The sequence below is a fragment of the Mastigoproctus giganteus genome, chromosome 7 (assembly GCF_048544385.1).
Source record: "Mastigoproctus giganteus isolate SK-2022 chromosome 7, ASM4854438v1, whole genome shotgun sequence".
NCBI lineage: Eukaryota > Metazoa > Arthropoda > Arachnida > Uropygi > Thelyphonidae > Mastigoproctus > Mastigoproctus giganteus.
In genome coordinates this window covers 147,667,937-147,680,053 of record NC_143581.1, presented here as the reverse complement: position 1 = coordinate 147,680,053, position 12,117 = coordinate 147,667,937, and the positions used below count along the sequence as shown (strand labels likewise).

At 36.6% G+C, this 12,117-nt stretch overlaps 1 protein-coding gene across 1 annotated transcript in view; it reads left to right on the top strand.

Annotated features, from left to right (window-relative positions):
- LOC150083254 (insulin-like peptide receptor) overlaps positions 1-12,117 on the top strand; it is a 503,669-nt gene that overhangs the window by 471,431 nt on the left and 20,121 nt on the right. The window contains exon 23 of the mRNA XM_090378451.1: positions 10,362-10,496. Coding sequence (XP_090234577.1) covers positions 10,362-10,496 — 135 coding nt within the window. The remainder of the gene's footprint in view (positions 1-10,361; positions 10,497-12,117) is intronic.

Below are 12,117 nucleotides of genomic sequence, written 5' to 3'. Positions count from 1 at the left end.
ATATGACAGTCTCTTTCTTTTTCGAGACACTGGAAGAGATCGTGACCATTGCTAATTGGTCAGATAGGAAAAAAATCGCAGTCGTCAAGAGTCGACTTAGAGATTTTGCTGCCGAGTTTTTGTCTCACTCAATTGAGGTCAGAAAAGGATTATGGGAGATTTAAACAAGCGTTCATCACAAGATTTGAACGTACACAACCTGTCCTATCACAATTACAGCAATTCAGCAACGCTAGACAAGAAACAGGTGAATCTGTTATCCAATTTGCCACTCGTGTTCAAAATTTACATAGGGTAGCCTTTAAAACTGGAAGTGAAACACAAGAGGTGCTAAATCTAAGAGATCAAACCCTTTTGGCACAATTTTTAAGCGGATTGAATGCAAAACTGAAACGTTTGGTACTAAGCCAAAACCCGGCCACCTTTCAACTAGCATTAGACACTGCGATGCTAGAAGAACAGAAAGATAAACTCATGCAAGGAAAACACAAAACTATAAATGTAGTCCAATTGACTGAACATCAATTTAAACATATGCTGGAACCAGTGCAAGAACAAATTCTTTCATTACAACATTCATTAAATAAGTTAACGACAAACAACATTGATTTAAATAGTTTAGAGAGACAATTGTCTTGTCTTAGTGATAAGTTTCAGCAATACGCAATGGGAATTGATTATCAGATAGCAGAAATCAAAAATAATCTGAATAATTCGTATTGCCTAACTAACGAACAGGCTGACACGACCCACCTAAGACCACTGGAGATCGCTCCGAGGGGCGAGTTGTTTACAAACAAAAGTTCAGGAACTAGCGACCAGGGGATATCAGATTACCCTGCGCTCAACAGTAGGCCACAGAGATCGTTTCGGTACTCTGTAAACAGTAACAGAGGCAAAAATTTTAATGGGAGATCGTGCATTTTCGGGCCGAGCCAAGAGTCTAATTTTCGGCAGCAAAGGGTAGCTAGTTTGTTATTGTTATTTGGTTTTTAGGAGCATTAGCAACTAAGGCCATATTGCTCCGGGATATGCGGTGGTCATTCCCTGAATGACCTTTCCGCATCCTTCGTATTTGGTGGTGACGGGCTCGAACCCCGGTCTAATAAAGCGTGTGCTACGCACTGCTGCTCCTTCCTACCTGGCTACGGAGGCGCCAGGGTAGCTAGAAATGACTACACTAATGCTCCAGAAGTTGAGAAGTCCTTTGATAACAGGGTGAGAAATTGCTTTCAAAACAATCAAAATTCAAATACTTTTCATGCAAGGTCTAGAGAGGAGTTATATGGGAATAATGTGGGATATAGACAACCTAGGGTAATAAATCGGAGGCAGGTAAACCATATGGGAGTATATTTACACTGGAGGTTTAATCATAAATTTAGTTGACAACGAAAGTCTTTTTCATCTAAACAGAGTGTAAGATAGCCCAGAGCAGAACATGGTGTTTTCACCGTTGAAAATGACATGGATTTACCGCTAGTTGCTGGTTTAATTCAGGGTGTTCCAACTAAAATTTTAATTGATAGTGGTGCGTCAATATCTTTAATTTGTGCAGGAATTTTTAATAAAATCCGACATGACAGATCTTTGAAACATAGACCACCTGAGGTTATTGTTTGTGGGATTGGAGGTAATGTTGTGCCTTTACGCACAAAAATTACAGTAAATTTAACTTTAGATGGGAAGACATTTACAGAACATGTCCTCGTAGCCTCAGATGCTTTAAGCCCTAAATACGACAGAGTGGTCAGATCGGATATTTTACGAAGACGATCTTTTATTTTAGACTCAGGCAAACGAATCTTAAAATCTTTGCCACTTGGCATTTGCAGGAGAGAAATAGGGGTTAGAGAAAGAATTTTAGGTGATACAAAACCCACTATAGGAAAGCTAACATCTAAACACATTATTCCACCTAATACTGAGACTACTTACTGTGCAGTGCGATCCCACACTTTTCCCTGAACAAGCAGTGATAACAGAACCAAATTATAATTTAGGCAATAATGATTTAGCCATTAGATGTTCATTAGACAAATTATCTCAAGACAGAAAAGTCTCTGTTGCGATTGCAAATGTTTCTGCTGAGGCGCTACATCTTTCAAAAGGGACAGGCCTTGTTAAGATAGGATGTGTTAATATGAAAGGAGCTAACTTTTCAGTGGAGAGAATGAAAGTTAAGAGAACGTCTCTAGTATCCATAGAAGACTTCAAACTAAATCATTTAACTGGTTCTCAACAAGAGCAACTGACTACATTGTTACATAAGTGTCGGAATGTTTTTGCCACATCCCCGTCCCAATTAGGCCATTCCACAGTTTTACAGCATAGAATAAAACACATTGTGAGACTCCAGTCTCACAACATGCATACCGTATGCCTTATTCTTTGTGAAATGAGGTAGACCAACAAATTGATCAGTTGCTGGATACAGGGATAATTTTGCCAAATGTTTCACCATACAGTGCCCCGATTGTTATGGTAAGAAAGAAAGATGGTTCTTTGAGAATGTGTATCGATTTTCGGTAGCTCAACTCTAAAACAGTAGCAGATAACTTTCCAATTCCACAAATCATGGAAATTCTTGATCTTTTGGGAAAAGCCCGCTTCTTCTCTACACTTAATCTTCAATCTGGTTTCTGGCAGATCCCGGTACATCCATCTGATAAGCTCAAAACTGTGTTTACAATGGGCCAGGGCCTCTCAATCAATAAATTGCCATTCAGGTTAAAAAATTCATCTGCAACGTTTGTGAGAGCCATGGCAATGTGCTTCAGGACTTGAAGAAACAGTCCATTTTCTGCTACCTGGATGACAATGTCATTGCAAGCGAGGATTTTAGAACACACCTTGAAAGGCTAGAAACCGTCTTCCAATGCCTGAGGCAGTATGATCTCAAGTTAAAACCACCCAAGTGTGACTTTCTGAAGCAAGAAATTACATATCTTGGCCATCTAGTCAGCTCCGAGGGTGTCCGTCCGAATCCAGAAAATGTTGCGGCTATCAAAAACTGTTTGCCCCCTAAGACAGTGAAACAAGTCAGAAGATTTCTAGGTATGACAGGTTTCTACAGGAAATTTATTAAATACTACACAGAGGTATCCTTACCTCTAACTAAACTGACAAAGAAGGACACGCCCTTTGAGTGGAATGAAGCAACACAGGCTGCCTTTGAGAAACTTAAAACTGCTTTGATAACAAAACCCTTACTAATATATCCAGATTTCTCTCAGCTTTTCTATTTGTCTACGGACGCAAGTGATTTTGCAGTTTCTGGAATTTGGAACAGGAAGTAAATGGCTCAAAACAGCCAATTGCATACGCAAGCAGGGTGCTTAAACAGGCTGAGAAGTCATACAGCACAGTGGAGAAGGAGAGTTTGGCAGTCGTTTTCTTCATTTTGAGATTTAGGCCTTTTTTATGTGGGTTTAAATTTCAGTTAATTTCAGACCATGCACCATTGAGATATCTTCTCCAATTGAAAAATCCTACTCCTAGTTAACTCGTTGGAACTTAATGCTACAAGATTTTGATTTTGACGTCGTTTACCGTCCAGGAAAATTACATTCTAATGCGGACTTTTTTATCTCGACCAGTATTAGAGGAAGATACTAAGCCTAAGAGGCAAAAGAAACATAGTACTGAACAAGTTGCGACGATGTCGCCGGAATCACACTTGAAGCGTTAGTAATGCCAAAAGAAGCCACTAAAGAGTTAAGGAGGACATTACAGAGGGAAGATAACAAGCTGAACTCAGTGATCACTCAATTAGAGGGAAATTAGAGCCCAAGCTTTAGCTATGATCCCAGATTCTTACTACTTAAATGATGGTATGAGAATGTCTTATACCATTATACTCTACCTGATACAAAATCAACTGGAGACCAGCCTTTTGAGCAAATCGTGGTCCCACGTGCATTAAAATGTGAGATTTTGGACGCATGTCACAGTAGTCCCTCCAGTCACTTTTAGCATTTGACAAAACATTACAGAAAATTAGAAAAGACTTTTTTTGGGTGAACATGTACACTGAGGTCAAAAATTATGTGGACACTTGTACTTCATGTTTGGAGAGAAGAGGATATAATCCAAAAGCAAAGGCAAACCTGATACGGGTTCCATCTGAGTCAACACCTTGGTACAGGGTGAGTATGGATATCCTTGGACCACTGCCCACCAGTTTAGATGGGGATAAATACCTGTTGATGGTGGTGGACTGTTTTATGCGATATGTAGAAGCAATACCACTGAAGACACAAAAAGCAGAGGAAGTGGCAACTGCTTTTGTAAATTGTGAAATTGTGTTGTTGCTAGACATGGAATTCCATAGATCCTATTGACAGACAGAGGAAGTAACTTTCTATCAACTTTAATGAGAGAAATTTATCAAAAACTGGGAATTAAGAAACTTTAGACAACTGCATTCCATCCTCAATGTAACGCTAAAGTAGAACGGTTGAATAAAACTCTGGCATCAATTTTATCACATGTGAATAATGCTCAGTCAGACTGGCATGTTTCTGTACCATTGGCAGTAGCCACATACCATTCGGCAGTACATTCTGCTACACATGAAATGCCAAATTACTTGATGTATGGAAGAGACATTACACTACCTCAGCACATCTGGACCTGAAATCCGCCCTACTTACGCTTCTTTGGAGCATTATTCAGAGCAAATGGTAGCAAGGATGCAGCGAACTTATGAGATAGTTCAGCAGCATCTGGAAGACGCTGCACTAACACAAGAACAATATCGCTCTACCAAAGCCATAGATAAGCAGATTAGGGTTGGGAGCATAGGGTATCTCTATACTCCAAAAGTTAAACCAGGTCGAACAGGCAAGTTGTCATGTCAAAGTAGTGGACCTTACCGGTTGTTGTTGTTGTTGTTGTGGTGTTTTCTGGTGCAAGGGCTACTTGGGCCATATTGCGCCAGGATCTTACTGAGTGATAGCTCAAACTTCCGTAGTAAACTTTCAAATTCAGTACATTTATCACCAGAGGGATAAACATTTAGTACATGTTGATCGATTAACCAAGGTTATAGATCGCAAACCATTTCCAGAACTGCGTGTAGAACTTCCTGAGACCAATGTGCCTTCTGAACCAACCTCAGAACACACAAAGCCAAAAGAAGTGTATGAAGAATCCGAAGAAGATGAATTGGAATGGTTTGATCCAATGGAGACGATGAGGGAAGTTCCTAAATTATCTAAATTACCTGTGTCGATACCATTAGCATATCTGCCAAATAGGGGCCAAAAACAATCATCAGTATCAAAGCAAAATCAACAGACAGTTCCACAGAAGGGAAGGGAAGAGAAAGATCACTCACTGCCTATGCACCAATATAATTTGCAGAGTGGGAGTCGAGAACCTGAAGTCTCTGTACCACTTCCTAGAAATTAAGAGGTGACAATAATTTCTCAATCACCAAATGAAATGACTGCTCCAGAGATAATTCAAATTTCTGATGGAGACACAGAACAGAATGTCTCTTCTGATAGCACAGATACTGAACCTCAGACTCAGCCAGCTCAAATTTGCTCTGAAGAAAGGACAGAACCAACACCATTGAGCTCTGAAAATCCTGGTATCTTAGATCGATTCGTTCAATGAACTTGATCTTGAAAAGGGTGTATTCTCTTTTAAAATGACAGATGAGTTTACTGTCCTTGTCAGAGAAAAACAAGGCCAATTAATGTGAATGTTAGAAATGAGGATTATAATTCTGTTGGTTGCAGTACACTTGTGAGGAGTAATCACTCATGCCATCAATGAAGTTAGCAGAGCAAGTAGGGTGTTTATGAATGTGAAATTGTAAACCCTTCAGCACCTTTGTTTTAAAACAAATTCAAAGAGACAGTTGTATGAGAATGTCATCACTGTCCCAGGCAAAAAAAAAAAAAAAAAAAAAAAAAATGGTACTGTAGTCCATCTCCAAGCAATCTCTGAGAGAAAAATGGTACTTCAGGTGTATATATATATATATATATATATATATATATGGGAAAAAAAAATTTCTTGCAAACAGAGCACAAGATTACTTGAAATTAGTGCTGAGACCTAAGGTGAGAGTAAAGCAATCGAAGTGTTGTTATAAATTCTGTGAGGTCAATCAGCAGCATTTTATAAGAAGATATGTTATTAACTAGTTCAACTTGTATAAAGCATCAAATTTTAGAAGCAGAAATATATAAATCTATCTCAACCTTGTAAATTGTATATGCAAAGGCACAAGCTACTTTAAGAAATATGACTTTAATGAATCTGAAAAAAAAGGGAATATCAGAACTATTAAGCAAATACCAGTACTTTTCTTTCATGAAATAATTTTTAATTATGCAAAGTGGAATGGAGAGAGGAAGGATGCACTTAGTCTAGGGTACGTCCGGGGTTCCCTAGTTACTTTCTGCTTTCTCTCTCTCATTACATGTCTAAATTCAAGAGAGAGGATCCAAAGTGAAGAAAAAGAGAAGTCACATCCAGATTTTTGGATGTTGAAAAGAAGAGAGGAGAAGCGATTAGTCTGTCTGGGGCATGGCTGGTTCCTCCCAGTCACTTTTTGTTGTTTTCTCTCACTTTTCCAAAGAAAGGATTTAAATGGAAAAAGGTAATATCCGGATTTTAAGGTCAAGATGAGGGATCTTCTCCTTATGATTTGAAGGGAAAAAAAAAAAAATCTGTTTGTTCTCGAAACAATAATTTAAAACGGTATGCAATCAGATTCATAGTTCCACAGATAACTCTCAAATAGAAGTTTATCTGTTAATCATAAAAATATCACATATGGAACCCAGGGAGCTACTGGAAATCACATTGTTGTTTTATTTTTGATATGGAACCCAGTTTCTAGCAGATAAAAAAAAAAAAAAAAAAGAAACCTGAACGACTATTCTTGTGCTCATGCCTCTTAAAATTCATAGTGTTTTTAAGTCATTGTGCTTCTGAAGGCAATTTAGGCCTAGTTATTCTCAAAAGAAGAGACCAAAAGGGGAGATACAGTAAGTTTGTTTGTTATTTGATTTTTAGGAGCATTAGCAACTAAGGCCATATTGCTCCAGGATATTCGGTGGTCATTCCCTGACCTTTCCGCATCCTCTGTATTTGGTGGTGACGGGCTGATATAGTAAGTAATGCCAATATGAAGATAAAGGAGGAATAAAGTTCTCAAAGCTGTCAATAATAAGTTTGGTTCTGAAGCCATGAAGAAAATAATAGAAATAAAACCTGATAGTTCTTTTTCATTAACAAGGATGTGAAATAAATCAATACTAGAATGGAAAGTTTCAATTAATGCAAGTTAGGAATCACAAGATATATCTACTTTAGGAGGTGAACTACTTCAGAAGAATCAGGAGTTGATCTTGACTCATAGCAGATGTCACTGTTTTGGAACAAATCTTTTAGTGCCATTCGTGTGACCTGCAGTGTGTCAACTCTAATAACAGAAGTGTTTTGTGTAATAATCAAAAGAATTGTGCAGTGCTTCAACTTTTATGATTTGAAGATTGGAGTAGTGCTCAGGCAGTATCTGCCTGCCTTCATTAACTTTGATCATGAAGGTAACTTAGAAACTGTCATATGCAATAATTTTTCTCTAGGGAAGGAGGAAGATTACAGGTGAAACAGGACTGCAGGCAATTTATAGATCACTCAAGATATATATATATATATATATATATATATATACACTGGAATTTTGGTCTATTGATTTCTGTAAATTTATGTGTAATGTAAATGTAATTGGAATTGATTTTTTTTGATTAAGGTGAACCATTCTGTAGGAATATAGTATCTATAGAAATGTATTGAGTTTATTTTGAGACATATTAGGAATATTGCTTTTGAGATTTTTTTTATAACTTCTGTATGCTTTTATCATTTATGTATCTAATGACTGAAAGAACTTTTACTAATTCTTGTTTCTCTTTTTGTTGCATGGATTGTGCATTATATGAACTGGAGGACAAGGAAAGAGAGATGTATTTGTGTTGAAGAAACACTGATCCAGACAATGAGAAACTGTATCCAAAGGGGTACAAACCCCAAAAGGTATTGAAGAATACCAGAACTGTAGTAAACTGGCCAAATAATGAGCATGAGGAAAGTGGAAGAAAATTGTTGGACCCTTGAAAACAGTGCAAGCAATTGAAGAAAAAGACAGTTTATCTTTTTGGCATGATAATGCATTATATGATTAATATATTTTTATATGCGATGGTGATGACAATGATTCATTAACGATGATTATTTCTATTTTTATTGTAGTATTTTAATAGTATTGTATGGAACGTTAATCTCTATTCTCCTTTAACATTATTATTTGCTCTTTTTTTTCGATGTTTTAATATTTGTAGTGTTGTTGTAATATTAGTGTTATTAAGATTAATTGTCTGTAAAGGAAGAAATTATCGTACTAGAGTACACCTTTCTCTTTTCATTGCATGGGAGAAGAAAGGAAGAGGACTTCCCCTCGTCCTTTCTTCTGGGCAGTGCAGTGAGGGGTGTCATAATGGAGTTTTAATTTATGCCTTTTTTAATTGTTTCTAAAACCCCCCCCTTTACATATTTCTTATTACAAAATTAACCTTCTTTTAGTACTCCCCTATTCCTTTGTTATGCCCACTTACTAAGGATTTCTACAGAATATTTTACTTGTAATATTCAATTATCAATTCCATTATAACGAAGCAGTGTAGTACATAAAACTCTCACAAAGTTCTACTGAGCTGTTTCTTAAAATAACCTATATTTAAACAGAGAAGCCTTACGTTACTAGCTTGGACATAAGTCACACGTCTTTAGTGATATTCATGCGTATGGGTATCAGCAGTAGTGCCAAATATGGAAATGCGCTTGGTACTTCGGGTAGTCACTGGACAGGGCAGGACACAGATTGAGAGATGGGGGGACGTTGTGATCATACCATTTCCATCACATGCCGTCCAGGTGCATGAGACAAGCACTGGAGAGTTCAATCATATCTGAGATTTATGTAAACTATGGAGGATCTTCTCCCTATAAAAACTGGGTCCTGGGAGACCCAGTTCATTAGAGTAGATTAGAGTTGAATAAAGTCGAGAGTGGACTTTGTCTGTAAAGGAAGAAATTATCGTACTAGAGTACTAGAGTGTCGGGAGATGTCATTGAAGCAGTTTTGACCATAGTGTGTGAAAAATGTCGTGATAGTATTTCTTTATGATATGGTGTCTGTGTCGTCACCAAAGAGAAGGCTGCCACCCAGTTCATATGGATGAAGGTACCCATGAGAGGACAGCAAGGGAGCAAGACAGGAAAATGGGGTAAGTGAGAATCCCTTTTCATAAGAGTGAAAGGATTGTGAGGAAATGATAACTGAATAGAAAATGTTCATGTTAATTCTTACCCATAAGGAAAGATGATTTCTTCCTAAGAATATATATTTCTTCTTAATGTTATGCCTAGTATATCTTGTTTTTTTTTAGTATTCTGATAACTTAATAGATATGGCTAATAAACTGATATTTCCAATAACGCGTTTTCAATGTAAAGCAATTACAATGGCTATTTATTTGAAATTACTATAATATGGGCTCAAACGAATGACCACTATGACTAATTATTATGATGACTTAATCTCATAAATGAACATTCTAATATAATATAATATAATTACATTATATTAGAATGTTCATGTCTTTAATCTTTTTAATCTTCTTGTATGGAAGGTGTGATGTATGTTTGTTTATTAATTTGTTATATTAAATGTTTTGTTTGAAATAATTGTCTCTCTCTGCTAACTCTTCATTTACACCAGAAGAAAAACCAGTTGTAGAGCCAAGAAAAGTTTTTGCGGTGTTAGAGATTTTAAGCTAATTTGCATAACTGAAGTCTCTAATGAAAAACACAATGCTGATCCAAATCGCGATATTTTATTGGTGGGGTGATTTCCCCCCTTTTAAAATATTCAGGATATACAAGATTATTGTCCTATTTTACCACTAGACTGATATATTAAGCTAGAGGAATGTGCAGAGCTTAAGTGCACTGATAGTGAAAAATATTAGGAACACCTGAACTCCCTATTATCATTTAGCATCACACAGGCGTCGCACCCCCCCCCCCTACATTTGGCGCCGTGACAATTAACATTCTTCTTCTCACCCCCCACCCACCCACAATAGATAATTGTTGAACAGGTTAAGATTCTAGATTTTAGAAGAAAATTTATCTTTTTTTCCTCCATACTAGCAATCTAATTATGTTATGAAATGAATTATGTAAATTTCTGTTTAGCATTATCACATATATAACATATACGTAACAAACTAAAGTAATGGACGAAATCTGATTCTTGACTTTTTGTGTAATAGGTCTTATGGTGTAGTACTCTGGGAGATGGCAACATTAGCTTCACAGCCTTATCAAGGATTATCAAATGAACAAGTTTTAAAATATGTCATTGGTGGAAGAATAATGGAAAAACCAGAAAATTGTCCTGACAAATTGTAAGTAAACTTAGAAATATTTTGTTTCTGCACCTTTTTTTTTTTTTTTTTTAAGTTAGCATTAGTAGAGACATATGATGCAAGAAAGCAAGCTTATCCAGCATCAGCCAAAAAAAAAAAAAAAAAAACACTTCCATTTCACCCCTTCATTTGTTCGAAATACCTGTCCAGATGAGCCTTAAATTTATTTAGGCTATCAACTTCCACAACAAGGGATGGAAGTCTGATCGGCTTCTGTGGCCATAGTGCATCTCCCAAAGTTTTTGCATTTACTCTGATCCAAGCCCAAGGTGGGATTCGAACCCACGACCTTTGGGTTGCCAGGCAGGCACTTTACCCACCCAACATTTCTGTGGCAAAAAATGCAATTAAAATGATTTAAATAATTATAGCTCAATAAAAATCAAAATATTTTGTTTTTCTGACAAATTCCTAGATACTGTTCAAGGTTTCCATCTAAATGAATGTCAAATCAACTGATGAGGCTTATTGCAGATAAGAAAAATGCATCAGATGCATACAAATTATCACATGATACAGAAGCCTACATCATATACACTAAGCATACACATATACACTAAAGTCACAAAGGAGATTACACAAGCTAAGGCAGATTACCAGAAGTATCTGGAAAAGAATTTAGGGAAAAGCAGCAAAGACTTAACTTATGTAAACACAAGAAGGAAGGATGAATTATATTGGCCCATTAGATATGAATAGTTTAACAGCTGATGATCCTACTCAGGTTGCTGACAAACTGAATAGGTATTTTGCACTTACATTCACACATGAGAAATATTTTTGGATTGGGGAAACCAGAAGTTGATCAAATAACAGAGTTAAATAATTTTGTAATAACTGAGGGGAAAGCATAAGAGAAATTACGAAAGCTAACTGTTAAAATGGCACCCAGGGTTGATGAGATCTATCCATTATACTAAGCAGTATTAAATCCAGGGGGGTGACCGGGGGTGAATTCAACCCCCGGTGGAATAAAATTCCCCCACGGTGAAAAATAGTAATTTTTATTTTATAAAACATGAATTCAATAAATTTATGTGAAATATACAACATGAAAAATCACATCAACTAAGTGTGGTACTTGTTAGGTGGTAAATGGCGAAAATAAATCACTAAAATTCAAGACAAAATTTTCAAAATAATTAAATGGGCAATATTTCTGGTTGCACAAATTGTAACTAAATGCCACTATTTCAAGTGTCCGCATTTTTATTTTATAGTTTTCAGGTTCCTTTTATTTTCACACAAACCATCTCTTGATAGTGTTTCACACAAATAGTCTACTTGTGACTAATTCTTTGTTTGTATATCGCAAACGATTGCAGGCCATGAATCGGTTCACCTGAATTGGCTCCTGACAGATCTTATTGTAATTATAAAGTGTCCTACGGCTTTCAGGGGAGTCTGCAGCCACTAATTCAATCATCAGCAGTTTCACTTTATGGTTTTCATATTCCTTTTTTTGTTTTTTTTCACAGCAATAGTCTACTTGTGGCTAATTCTTCCTTTGTATACCACAAATGAGATGGTTTGGTCACAGCCTATAAACAATACATTTTATAACCTTTTTATTATATATGCATCTGTACTGTAATATTGC